At 48.1% G+C, this 14,687-nt stretch overlaps 1 protein-coding gene across 1 annotated transcript in view; it reads right to left on the minus strand.

The window, feature by feature from the left end:
* MYO15A (myosin XVA) overlaps window positions 1–14,687 on the minus strand; it is a 174,778-nt gene that overhangs the window by 98,061 nt on the left and 62,030 nt on the right. Inside the window, 6 exon segments of the mRNA XM_088448112.1 lie at window positions 304–349; window positions 605–759; window positions 4,856–4,933; window positions 5,613–5,738; window positions 6,531–6,662; window positions 12,676–12,771. Coding sequence (XP_088304238.1) covers window positions 304–349; window positions 605–759; window positions 4,856–4,933; window positions 5,613–5,738; window positions 6,531–6,662; window positions 12,676–12,771 — 633 coding nt within the window.

The following is a 14,687-nucleotide window of genomic DNA, read 5'->3' on the forward strand; positions in this document are numbered from 1 at the left end:
TTCTCCGTCTAAATATGTCTTCCTATGCCTGCCGCTATGCGTCTGGGAACGCAGCCTGTTTCACTGATACAACCGCGACACTCCCATAATACGCCCCCCCCTGAAGGGCCCATTTTTTGCGTGCATTACTAGTCACCGCCCAGCCCCCTCCCATCACTTGTATGACCTATTTCTGATACCTCCATCCCGATAGCACCTTTGCACGTTCATTCTGTGTAACGCATGCGCTGTATGCGGATTGCTTGTGACTGAGAATCAGGCCCCTAGTATTTACCCAAAACACATTGATTTAATTTAATTTACCTTCTTGCTGTTGGGTTTAATACACCGCACAAAGAAAGGGTTGCACCTGTAGAGAGACGGAATACACATGATGACCTTTAATGAATGTCTATACATAAATATCGGAATCATCGCTTGACCAATTGGGCAACATGGAAACATAGGGATATCTTTATAGAGCTCTGAAATTTACCAGGGAGCCTACTCTGACTATAACTAATAGGAAAGCAGAAGGTCAATGGGGTCTAGAGATACCAGTTTCCCAGAAACTCAACCAATGTGCTCCATCTTGCCCCCGGATATCACCCCTCCATCTCCCTACCTCTCCATCTTCTCCACCAGCTCCAGGAGGGATTGTTGGAACTTGGCAGCCACTGTTTGAGCTTTGTATTTCCGGGTCACTGTGCTGCTCTTCCCCATCATTGACTTCTGCTGAGCTAGCACCTGAGCATGGCTGAAGAACAGGTTGGCCACCACCTGAGAAGATGAAGAATGTGAGAGGGGTCCACTTCCCGGTCATCTGTAGACAACCATGCGGCATGACAATCGCAGCGGAATCACAGAGGATTCTGGGCAATTTTATATATACACCTTGTAAAGCCATCATCAAGGCCCATATTTATTTTTAAAATAGAAATCCAGGGCACGTGTATGATGGGAAGTGTTCTAAGTACAGTACAGGACGAGTAACATATAATCTGAGGCAATGGTTTCATCATATTATAATAAGTATATGAAACACTGATCTAGTTTGCCAAACTCTTGTCCTTAATGAACCTTGAAGAACCCAGGGCACAAATAAATAATCTTATAAGAGACCTTTTAACAAATTAAGGCTTCCAAGGAAATGTACAGCTGCAGCAGATGTGTAAGACATTTATAGACAGTTGCCTTTGGGGAAGGGGGCTTAAGAGGCATCTAGAATAATTGGTGATTAGGAGAATGCAGGCAACATATTCTTAAATGATTCAGTAGATCAGATACAGAGGGGGACGCAATGCAGATATTAGTGCAGTTGAGCAATTATTTGCTACTGCGCATGTGCGTTCCACTGAGTGTATGCTGTTGCGCACGGGAGCGCTGGCATTAGGAACGGCGAGGTAAAACCTTGAGCGTTCCTGGGAACTGGGAGGTGGCCTGAAATGAATGCAAAAAAAGGCCGTCTCATTGGCGTGTTTTGGGATCATCAGTGATAGCGGCTGCGGTCTCAGACGCACACCCACAGAGGCCATGTTCACATGATTTCCACACAGAGACACTGCGTCTGCCATAGCATAATGTGGGTCCAGAACCACCGACGGAGTTTCACCGTCCACAGGCATTGAAAGTGGGTATGCCAGGGTTTGCAAGGTCCGACGCACACTAGTACACAAGGGGAAGGCTGAAACTAGCACTTGCATATTACTGACGCTACAACTCTGCAAAAAGTGGCAAACATAGCTGAAATAACATCAGTGGCGGGTTTTATTGGGGGGACTGCAGCCCCTAGGTAAAATCCGCCACTGAAGCTATTGCCACCACCTCCAATGAGCCCCCAGTATGTGATTTAGCAGTGGCTTGCCACTGGAAGAGATTCACTAAAAGAAAGGAAATAGTGTTGTCCTATAGGCAGTGCACAAATAGTAATGAACATTTTTAAAATGTCACTTTTATTGATAATCATATGACAGTAAAAGATACAACTGCCCCAATGGAAGCGCTTTCTGCTAATCACAGGTCAGACAGGCAGTCCCAGGGTCAGGTGTAATCTCTCCCTGGGACTGCCAGTCCGGATTGCCATTAGCAATGGCGGATTTTATCTAGAGGCTGCAGGGCTTCAGCCCTCCTTGTAAAATTCAACACCACTCACTACCCCACAATGAGCATCAGCCCCAGCTGTCCCAGCGAGTGTGATCATCACTCACTATTGCTGGGCATACACTATACAATTATCTGTCAGATATCTGTCCAATCTGGCTGGTTGGAATGAAAGCCTGGTAATGTATGGGAGCAAATGACAATAGAAATTTGCTTCCAAACACTAGAAAACGGACCAGATTTTCCTTCCCACCAGACAGATTTCACAGATATCTAACAGATAATTGTAGAGTGTATGCCCAGCATAATAGAGCAGGTAACAGCAGGAGACGGCCCCAGACCCTAAATGAAGAGCAGCCAGGGGTGATGTGTACTGGCCTGAGCTTCCCATTGGTAGCTCTTACTGCTAGTCTCACGCAGAGCTAGCAGCCTCAGATAGGAGGAAACCCTCCCCCTGAGATTGCCAGTCCCGATTTTGATTGGCAGTAAGAGCTTCCAATGGGTAACCCACACTGTGGTAATCACCGGCATTGCACTGCTTCTAGGGCAGACTAATACAATCCCTAGACGCTACATCAGTGCTGCTGCGTTTGCGCGAAAATGAATTGGCATTGCATACTAGTGGCGGCCATCAGGTCAGACAGCAATCATTAACATCAGACCCCCAAGGTATGCTCACTCAGTCATTTTTCAAATACTTATATAATCATAGTGGTTTAGTGTTCTAAACTCATTTTCGTTACTAATGCATAGGTTTAATTTTCCACCTGTCAGCAGGTTTATCTTTTGAACTCTATGGAGCATATTCAATTAGCCATGGGAGTTCACCCCGTGGCTAATTGTCGCGCTGATCTGATTCAATTAGGGGGGATTCCACGCGCGCGAATCCCCGAGACCCCGCGCGCGAGTCCCCGCAGTTGGACTTTACCTCACACATCATGGAGGTGCGAGCTAAAATCCACGTAAAAACGCGAGTCCCAATTTAACGACGCAGGGAAAAAGCTATTTAATTGAATAGCTATTCCTTGCACTGGGAGACTTTTGGCCGGCAATTAAATATGCCCCTATAAGGCAGTTAATTATAAATGATGAATAAATAAACCTTTTATAGTGCTCAAGTTGCCAACAGGTGGAAAATGAATCCTATAACATTAGTAATGAAAATCATTTTAGAACACTAACTCACTATGATTACATAAGTATTTGAAATAATGACTGTCTTTATAACACTGCAACTGATTTTGCAGCCCCCCCTCAAATCTAAGGGTAGGAGCCGCTACTGGCCATAAGCAGAAAGCACTTCCCATAGGAAGCTGTTTCTGCTTTTAGGGCCCGATTCAGCAAGGTTCGCACGCAGCCGATCGATGTTTGCAATCTGAGCATGCGTATGCATCGCAGTGCGAGAACCGGCCACATCGTTCGGGAAGGGATCGCAGTGAGCACGCAGAGTCTTCACACGGTCATTGACAGGAAGTGACCGTCTGAGGGTGGTGATTTCACACGGTCATTGACAGGAAGTGACCGTTTGAGGGTGGTGATGGGGGGGTTGGGCAGAGAAATGCAGGCGTGCCTGAGCGATTAAACGCTGTTACAGGAGCGGGCATAATTAAGCCCCTGCGATTACATACGCTGGCAGAAGTCTAGATGGCGACAGGAAGTTTAGCAGTTTGTGCAGTAGGGTCAGGTCAACCACAACTGTGCGAATGGTTCCGATGTTACCGATGTTTTTGCTGACTTGCGGATGCATGTCATGGGAAGTGTGCGGCTTTATACAGTGATGGGCGTCTTGGTATAGTGCCGTGCAATTGCATTCAATATTTAATTTCCGCGGCTAACGGGTGCGTGCGATCCGTGCTGAATCAGGCTCTTATTACGGCAGCCTTATTTGGCTTCTAGGGGTTGCAGCAGATGCAGACCATAGCTGATGCCGTTTTTTCAGTGCAACAATCAGGCCCAGAGTCTTCTATAGTTGTTTATAATTAAATGAACACTTCTGGATTTTAATATTATGCTGGATGGACATGACCTAACCACTGGATATCATATTAATACAGTACAATTCCACCAAAAATCATACTAACTTATACAGTATAGGGGACAAAAACATGATATTCATACAGAACATGCTGGGATGTGTAGTTCCACAACAGCTGGGCGACCGCATGTTGAATACCCCTGCTCTATGGTGCTTATCAATCTAGTTGTATATAAGATTATTAATTTGGCAACTGCTGGAGTTAGCAGAAATGTGTATGCAAATTAGTTTGTGTACAATTATCAAAGATGTAATCTGTGCTTTGCAGGGACAGATATTGCATTAGGATGTAGCAAATTCATAGGTGTATTTAGAATGGCTGCAGGGTGTGCGGTGTACTCGGGACCCCAGGGCCCTACATCACACACACTCATACCTCCCAAAATTTAAGTCCGGCCAGGAAGGACAGTTGCGCGTGTCCAAAAATAGGAGGCGTGGCTTCGCAGCTAGCCACGCTGCGGAGGAGGGGCCCACTTGCCGGCACACTGTAAGATGCGGAGCTTGGGGGGCACTGCTCAGAGGAGGGGCCCTCAGCACACGGGCCCCCTCTGGCATTAATAAGCCCTGAGCAAATTACAAAGAGTATGTGGGATTTTTAAAGGCCCTTAAAAATGTTGCTATGGGGCCAAGTAATATCTATTTATGCCACTTGTAGTTACAATTCTATGCCTCATGTGGACTGACTGGCCGTAGTCTCCTGAGCTTTGTCCAGACCATCAGAGGTGATGCCCAGATCCTTACCTTGATTTTACTGTTGACAAAAAGATCCAGGACGTCCTGTCTGACTTGATCATAATTTTTGTCCAAGAATTTGTAGACCTAAACACAAAAGGACATATTTACAGCTCTCACCCTGCGACCATATTGGGAAAGTAATATTTCATTGTTATTAGTTCTTTTTATACAACCCAGACAACAAAAGGATTAGACAATGCAAGAATCTGCAAAGAATAAAGGAAGTCCTTGTGCGCCTATCACTTTCATTGGTGTCCCAAGCCTATCCGTTCCTTGACAAGTGAACATTATCCAAAACTGAATGAATATATCATTATCCATCTGAAATGGAATGGTTTTTTTTTATCTATACTTTCACTCTAGGCCAAGTAGCTGAACCTTGATGGTCCCCACAAACCAGGTAATCTCGCTGTCCCCTAGCAGAGAGCCCCGATCTCTCCATTATCCAAGTGTAGCTGCCTAGACTGTTGCACAGGATCAATATGTTTAATACAGAGATACCCTCTATATTAGGGGAAGTGCTGCTACCATGAAATAAAATTTCCTGTTATGCTGTCTCCAAATTTATTCAGAGAGAAGCTTAGGCCACTCGTGTCTCTCCAGAACTTGTTAAACTACAACTTCCAGACGGAACTTGGTTGAGCATTCTGGAAGCTGTAGTTCAGCAACAGAGGCGAGACTGAGAGCTGCCTACAAAGTAAGGGATGATTGTCAGTAACCGAAGATAGACATTAGATGGATATGAAGGTCAAGTGACACGCGCCTGGTAAGTAACTTTCCCAGCAAAGTGCTTGATCCCAAACTCAGGAAGGGGCATCTTCGGCTTGCAGTACAACTCGCTGGTGCCATGGTGGTAGTGACACTTCTGTAAAAAGGTGTGGTCCGTGGCCTGCAAGAGACAGTGACACAAAATAACCTTACTATCCAGTAACAAAGGCAGGCTATTAGCCAGGTGTAGTATAGGGTATAATTATGGTGGCACAGGTAAGGTAAGGCTGCACATGTGGTGCATTAATGAGTGGGCATATGTCATATTTCAGTATTACTCCAGCACCACGGATAGGGCTGAACGTTACCGTTAGTGCCCTACTCGCTGGATGTCTCACCAGAAGGCGATTACCGTGGTGGCTCAGGGGTCTATTTACTAAGCAGTGTTAGGAGACAGAGTGAAAAGTGATAAAGTGATAAGGTGCCAGCCAATCAGCACCCAACTCTCATTTTTTAAACACAGCCTGTGAGATGGCAGTTAGGAGCTGATTGGCTGGCACCTTATCACTTTTCACTCTTCACTTCTCCTAACACTGCTTAGTAAATAGACCCCTCAGTGACATCGTGGTTTAGGTTGCACCTGCCGAATACTAGCCAGGTGACCCAGGTAAGTTTTTTGCAGGTGGCACAGGTAATATGAGACAGGTAGGGTTTTAGCCAGGTAACACAGGTAAGGCATTGGTCCAGTGTAACAGGCAAGATTAGGTTGTACATGTGGATACCAGACAGATGGCACATGTACGACATTACTCAGGTAGCCAGCCAGCAGGTGGTAGGTATTACTCAGGTGACGTAGGTATTATTATTATTATTATTATCCTTTATTTATATGGCGCCACAAGTGTTCCGCAGCGCCTTACATAGTACATAGAACTAATATGTGTATAGTTGAAAATAAAGGATTTATGCTTACCTGTGGGAAACAACTTTGGTCATCCAGGATCCTCAGAATGCCATAAGGCTTCTGGGAAATAAGGTCTATACAGGTTTGGTTATCATTAAAGGAGATCTCCCTCCAGTCAATTTGCTCCCGGATGTACTCCTCCTGCAGGTGACACACACACACATATTACTGCAGAACAGAACGTGCTCACATCTGCTGCGGAATATCCTGCTGAAACAATATTTAAATGGCATCTATGGGCCTGATTGATAGTTGTGCACGAATGCCGCAGCTGCTATACAAAAATCTGTAAATGTCGCAGAGGCAGGGAGATGTAATAAACCGCCCATCAGCAGCTTTGCAAATCCAAACATCTGCGTACAAAGATGCAGCATTGTTTGCAGATCATTAGATGATCTCAGTACTGAATCTATGGTACCGAAACCATATTCCCTGCAAATGGGATCGCAGATGCAGGGCGAGACACGCCCCCATAATGGTTATGACATGTCTGCATTCCTTGCCGCCACTCCCTGTTACCTCCCCTATAATCTCTTAAACTGTGAGTAAATTGTTGGTGCGGGCGATTACGATAAAGTACTTTGACAAATGCGTAGTTTGCTGATTATTACTCAGTTGCAACAAAATCAGCAACTCTGAATAAGGCCCAAAGACACACATACTTTGCGGTTGTTTTATTGGGTCGTGTGTACAGAAATCAATGCGTATCGCCACCTGTTTTCAGATTTGCACACATCTGTGGGCCTAATTCAGCAGGGAACGCAGTTGCTAATACGCACGCAATCGGTCGATTGTTGTGTACTACGTATGCATCGCAGTGCCCAAACTAGCAATTGCGTTCGGAACTGCGATTGCAGAGGATACACAGACCCATGGCAGAGTGATTGACAGGAAGTGCCATTTGTGGGTGGTGACAGGGGGGTTGGGCGAAAGCAGGTGTGCCAGTGCTTTGCAACGTCGTTGCAGGGGTGTGCATAAATTATCCACTGCGTGGCCATAAGCAGCCATAGCGCTGATAGCGTGCGTGGCTGGAAGCAATTTCTGAGCCAGGTCAGGGCTTGTGCAAGTGTGCGTATGGGTCCGATGTTACCGATTGTTTCGCTCTGTTGCCCTAGTATACGGATGTGAGTAAGAAGAAGTGCACGTCCTTATGTCAGGCTGCAATCACAATGTGAATGCAAACATTTACATATCACCGCTGATATTAGCAACTGCGGTGCGTGCATATAAGCAGAACTGCGATCTATAGAGAATCAGGCCCAATGTCTCCACATTCCCCCCCATCCATCCACTAGTAGCCATCATCACCAGTGATGTCAGTGGAGAGATTCTGGCTCTGTTAGAGCCGAAATCTCTCTGGGGTTTGCGGCCACGAGACCCTACCACAAGGGTCTCATCGCAAGCCCGATGGTCACGATGGTCTTGACCATCGCGACCCTCAATCTGGCCACTCGCTATAGCTGTGGGTGGTTACCCACGGCTATGCGAGCGGCCAGGAGGCCGCTCAAAAAAAAAAAAAACGCCCTGATTCAGAGCAAGCGCTCTTTCAGAGCGTCCGGCTCTGAATCAGGGCCTCTGTCTACATCATTTGCCAATGGCATGTCTAAGACTGTATGAAAATGCCACCACAAGCCCTTCCTCTGGGGTACAGCCATGCGTCTGACTGTGCGAGGACTGAGACGCCCACTTTCTGCATCTTTAGACCGCACAATCGGTTCCACCATCTAAATTTGCACCAGCCCCATCCTAGGTGCAGATTGTCTGTCAGTGTACAGCCGCCAGTGTGAGCGATGGCGCCTCTGTGTATGCAGACACATCAGCAACACACCCGTGGCACACCCATAACACGCCCCTAAGATGCCGCACCTCCATGTTTGCGCATAGCCACCTCACTGTCACCGCCCAGGAACGCACAGTACATTTTCAAGGTATTTCTAAGACTCCAGACTCCGGACTCATTTGCACTGACATCAGCAGTGCACCCGACTTAGGCCCTCATTCAGAGCCGTACGCTCTGAGCAGAGCGCACGCTCTGCATGAGGGCCGGGCTCCTTTTTCATGGAGCGTCCTCCTGGACGCTCGTATAGCTGTGGGTCACCACCCACAGGCTATACGAGCGTGCATTTTGATGGCCGCGATGGTCGTGACCATCGCGACCATCGAAATTGCGAGCCGGAGCCTGCGGTTGAGGTTTTCAACCGCAAGCTCCGGAGTGATTTTGGCTCTATCAGAGCCAAAATCACTCCCACTGACATCACTAGTGATGTCAGTGGGCCGGCTTCTGACGGGAGGCGTTCCCGTGGGAACGCCCCCGTCAGGGAGGCACGCCCCCGGCACGCCCACCAAAGGGGGCGTGCTGTCAATCAACATTGACAGCACGCCCCCTTTGATCGGACACAACGAGCGAAGGAAAGTCCTTCGCTCGTCGTGTCTGGCGCATGCGCACGACGGAGCTCCCTCCGTCGTGCGCATGCTCAGTGCAGACCATCGACCCACTTGCGAGCGTACAGCCGCTCGCGAGTGGGTCTGAATCAGGCCCTTAGTCTCCGCCTCTAAGTGCGCATTTGCACCAGCCCTAAGCGCAAGAGATCCATACTGTACGCACAACTCTGCATAGCCTGCAACTTTTCTACACACCTGACCTATGGCGTCCTCAGAACACATAGCCTACATGTGAATACCCCCATTGTAGTTGACGTACATCCATCGAGGAGCAATTGGAGATGTGACTGAGATGCGTAGGGCTCAGAAATGCCAGTAGTCGCTTATAGATGCGTATGCTCTGCCTGGACGCATGCACAGTGCGTAAATGCAAGATCTGTCCGCAAAATGCATCTCTGAATGAGCCCCTTAGGCCCGTATTCAATTTGAGACAAAAAGCCACAATTCGATAAAAGTTTTCACTGATGCACGGTTTCCAAAGTATCGCCCTATTCAATTCCAGGACGTTTTCACCTAGGCGAAAACTCCATAGGCAAAAACAGGGGAAAAAGTTTCTCCACCAAAATGCAGGAGAAAAGAAGTGCAAAATCGCTATTTTTGAGTAAAAAAAAAGTGGGGACTTGGGGCCTGATTCAGAGGCGCATGCTATTTGCGTGCGCTCGCTCTGAATTAGAACGTCCCTATTTTTTTTATTTCCGGCCTTGTGCGAGTGGCCTGGCGATGGTCGCGATTATCACGACCATCGGCATTGTGAGGAGACCCTTGTGGTAGGGTCTCAGCACTCCCAATGCCAAGTGGACTTCCTGCTCTAATAGAGCAGGCAGTTCACTACTGACATCACGTGTGATGTCAGTAGGGCTGCCCACAAATGGCAGGCGTTCCTTCGTGAACGCCTCCGTTTGTGCAGCCGACCCACCTACAAAACAGGGGCGAGCTGTCGATCAACGTCGACAGCCGCTCCATCTTGTAGCGAGCCCCAGAGCGAGTGATTTCTCACTCGCTCCGGAGCTCTCGCATGCCGCGCGTGCGCTCTGCCCGGCCATCGACCCGATTGCGAGCGCTATGCACTCACGAGCGGGTCTGAATCAGGCCCTTGGTTCAGAACCCTTTGGGCAATTAGGCAAAACAAATTACAAAAAAATCTAAATAACCCCTAAAAAAAAAGCCATGTAATTTTTGGGGTGAAAATGTATAAGGTTCTTTTTCTGTTTGTCTCTCCTTTTTTGTAATAACCCATGGGGTCTACTAATAGATATTTCAATACAAGAGAAAAAACCAATGCATGGCTTTATTTCCTGTTATACACAGACATGGTGATATGGATATTGGACTAACATGGTGTATATACACCATCAGCAGTGCAGGAACCACAGATCTCCTTATCACTGGTTTTTTAAGTCTGTCAGCTGACTGCAAATCTATTACAGTTGGGCCCTGAAGTATACAAGTGCTGAGTACACTCGTAACATGATAAGTCTTTTTATTATCTTTAATCCACAAGCTGATATCATTCCAGCCTAATATTAGGATCCTGTGCTGTTTTCATACATCTGAATCACACAGAGCGGCTGCTGTAATTCCAAAGACACATTGTGGAACAAGTTGAAATTGCTACATTTGTATGTTTTTGTAATACAACTTACAATTTTGGAGCAGCTGTTACAAATAGTAACAATTCATTTAAATGACTTCTGTTTACACTTCTTTTGTCTTAACAAGTGGAATCAGTGGTTATTTTAATATTTATTGTCAGTGGCATCTATTTAGTTATTTTTTATTTATGTGTATATCTTTACACTTTTTGGAATAAATGTATTTATATTTTCAATCTACCAGCGCTTTCTCTTTTTTTCTGACTTTTCTCTGTAAGTACTGGGCACAACGGTACCCAGATAGCAACTTTATATCTCATCCAAGGGCAAACAAAATAATTAACTGTAACAGGGTTTTAATGCGCCCTGTGCCAGGCCTGTCCCCTTTGTGCATGACGTCGCTCATAGGGGGTGGGGCCAGCCAGCCAGCACCCTGAAGCGAGGCAGTGAATAAGTGTAGAGGATGCTCCGAGCAGCTGTATACACAGCAGGGTGTCTGCTGGTAGAGTCCTAAGGGTGCTCTGGGGGTGGCACTGCCGCAGCATTACTGGCTGCAGGGTGCCATCTCAGGCACCGTTAGCCAGAAGCAACAGCCATGGGTAGCAATGGTGCTGCCCACAGTGCCCTGCGTTCTGGTCACACACCTCTAGTTACGCCCCTGACTCATTGTGCTTGATAATATAAAGTCGTGGATGGACAGCATGGAAACAGAATGTGTTTAGTAGAAGCCAATAAATTAAAGTTACCTGAAAGTAGAGAGCCTCCAGGCAGATAATGTTTATACAAATGTGATATGTGCTATCTGTTCCATAATCACTTGGGACCCGATTCTGAGTCACACGCAATCTGCACGCAATGTTCACGTAGTTGAGCGATCAGATGGTATCAGAAAAGTGCCAGAAAAATGATGCACATTCCTGGGCGGTGGCTACAAGTACATGCAAAAATGTCTGTTCTGTAGGCGTGTAACAGCAGTGTTGTGGGCGTGTAACGGCAGTGTTGTGGGCGTGTAACGGCAGTGTTGTGGGTGTGTAATGGCAGTGTTGTGGGCGTGTAACGGCAGTGTTGAGGGCGTGTAACGGCAGTGTTGAGGGCGTGTAACGGCAGTGTTGTGGGCGCGTAACGGCAGTGTTGTGGGCGCGTAACGGCAGTGTTGTGGGCGTGTAATGGCAGTGTTGTGGGCGTGTAACGGCAGTGTTGTGGGCGTGTAACGGCAGTATTGTGTGTGTGTAATGGCAGTGCTGAGGGCGTGTAACGGCAGTGTTGTGGGCGTGTAACGGCAGTGTTGTGGGCGTGTAACGGCAGTGTTGTGGGCGTGTAACGGCAGTATTGTGAGTGTAACAGCAGTGCTGAGGGCGTGTAACGGCAGTGTTGTGGGTGTGTAACGGCAGTGTTGTGGGCGTGTAACGGCAGTGTTGTGGGCGCGTAACAGCATTGTTGTGGGCATGTAACGGCAGTGTTGAGGGCGTGTAACGGCAGTGTTGTGGGCGTGTAACGGTAGTGTTGTGGGCGTGTAACGGTAGTGTTGTGGGCGCGTAACGGCATTGTTGTGGGCGTGTAATGGCAGTGTTGCGGGCGTGTAACGGCAGTATTGTGTGCGTGTAACGGCAGTGTTGAGGGCGTGTAACGGTAGTGTTGAGGGCGTGTAACGGCAGTGTTGTGGGCGCGTAACGGCATTGTTGTGGGCGTGTAATGGCAGTGTTGCGGGCGTGTAATGGCAGTGTTGTGGGCGTATAACGGCAGTGACGTGGGTGCGTAACAGCAGTGTTGTGGGCGTGTAACGGCAGTGTTGTGGGCGCGTAACGGCAGTGTTGTGGGCGCGTAACGGCAGTGTTGTGGGCATGTAATGGCAGTGTTGTGGGCGTATAACGGCAGTGTTGTTGAGAGACTGCACCTGCACCAACCGGTATTACAGCATGGTGCATGTGAGCTAAAAGTGGGCGTCTCAGTCCTAGCACATTGAGACGCACGGATGTACACAAGGGAAGGCATTTGTAGCTGCATTTGCATAAACTGTTAGACGGGCGATCGCCAATAGATGCAGCTGCGTGTTCTTTTGCAGGCGACTCAGATTTAGGCCTTTTGTGGCATGTTGGTAGGTCCGCGATGCGGACACTCACCTGCTCCTCTTTGAACACAATTTTATTGAAGAAGAATTGCAGGTACTCATTTGCATAATTGATGCAGAGTTGTTCAAAGCTGTTAAAGTTGAGATCCTGTGGGTAACAACACAGAGTTACTGTGGGAAAATGCAGAGATGACACATCTGAGAGGACAGGTTGTTGTGGAACTACAAGTTAGAGCATGCCCTGCCAGAAACCACAATCGGATCCCTCCCAGCACCCCCTCCTGCGGCATGCGCAGAAGGTTGCCAGAGTGACTTCAGGGACATAAACCCGGAAGTCCCTCAATGGCAAGGACAGCTCTTACCTGGAGAGCTGTCCGTTGCGCATTTCTAGGTACATACCGGCAACTTATCTCCACTATGTACCTGATAAGTGTTCGGCATTACAGAAGTGATGCTTAGCACATCCCACCCTATGGGGTCTATTTACTAAGCAGTGTTAGGAGATAGAGTGAAAAGTGATAAGAAAGTGATAAGGTGCCAGCCAATCAGTTCCCAACTGTCATTTTTCAAACACAGCCTGTGAGATGATAGTTGGGAGCTGATTGGCTGGTACCTTATCACTTTTCACTCTGTCTCCTAACACTGCTTAGTAAATAGACCCCTAAGTGTACTAAGGCCTACTTCAGAGTCGCACACTATGCCGATGTTCACACAGTTCACAAGCATTTTTTTTGCTACTGCATATTTGCGTATGGCCTTGGAAAGTCCCACTGTGCATGCACAAACTATGGGCCTGATTCAGACCCACTCGCGAGCGGCTGTCCGCAAGCAAGTGGGTCGATGTTATGGACTGAGCATGCGCACGACGGAGGGAGCTCCGTCGTGCGCATGCGCCAGACGCGACGAGCGAAGGAAAGTCCTTCGCTCGTTGTGTCCAATCAAAGGGGGCGTGCTGTCAATGTTGATTGACAGCACGCCCCCTTTGGTGGGCGTGCTGGGGGCGTGCCTCCCTGACGGGGGCGTTCCCACGGGAACGCCTCCCGTCAGAAGCCGGCCCACTGACATCACTAGTGATGTCAGTGGGAGTGATTTTGGCTCTGATAGAGCCAAAATCGCTCCGGAGCTTGCGGTTGAAAACCTCAACCGCAGGCTCCGGCTCGCAAATTCGATGGTCGCGATGGTCTCGACCATCGCGGCCATCACAATGCACGCTCGTATAGCCTGTGGGTGGTGACCCACAGCTATACGAGCGTCCAGGAGGACGCTCCATGAAAATGGAGCCCGGCCCTCATTCAGAGCGTGCGCTCTGCTCAGAGCGTACGGCTCTGAATGAGGGCCTATATTTTCAGATGGTATTTTCAATATCTTCATGATCGCAAGGTCCTAAACACGCAACTGCCATGGACATTCCTGGTTGGAGTCAGTGTTCGCATAGGAGGCCGGTTCGCAAAAGAGGCCGGTCCACTGGCCAGGACACTCTGCCAAAAGGGACTCTGCAGAAAGGAGGAGGCCCGGCCGCTCCTACTGCGGGGCACTCGCTCCTACCGCCCACTGTTACCAGCCACATTACACATTTGGGTGAAGGTGGCCGCTCCAACCGGCACGCTCCTGCTGCTCGGGCTACCCCCTTGAGTAAAATGGGGACCGCTCTAAATGGATACCGGCACGCTGCGCCGGCTACATGATTGATTGGAGAGGGGAGGGCCTGACTATATGATTGATAGGGGGAGGGGAGGAGGAGGACCGGCCACCCGACCCCACCCACATCCACTCCAATAAAGTTGTTTTTTTTTTGTTTTTTTTTGTCGGAACGTGACATCATGGAAGGGGTCAGCAGAGGAGCCAGACCAAAAGGAGCCTCCTTCGAGGAGGTAAGTAATGAGCCTTATGGGATGGTTTGTTTCAGCATGTGGAGTAGAAGTGATAATATTTAGGCTAAACATAATCACTTTGTCACATGCTGAAACAAATTTGTTTTTACTTTTTAATTAGTTAATCTGCACTAATCACATAAATACAATTGCGGAAGCCATTTGAGCGTAGCTACTATCACTGAGCCTCATT

Source organism: Taudactylus pleione, unplaced genomic scaffold (assembly GCF_031769625.1).
Source record: "Taudactylus pleione unplaced genomic scaffold, aTauple2 ptg000451l, whole genome shotgun sequence".
NCBI classification, from domain to species: Eukaryota; Metazoa; Chordata; class Amphibia; order Anura; family Myobatrachidae; genus Taudactylus; species Taudactylus pleione.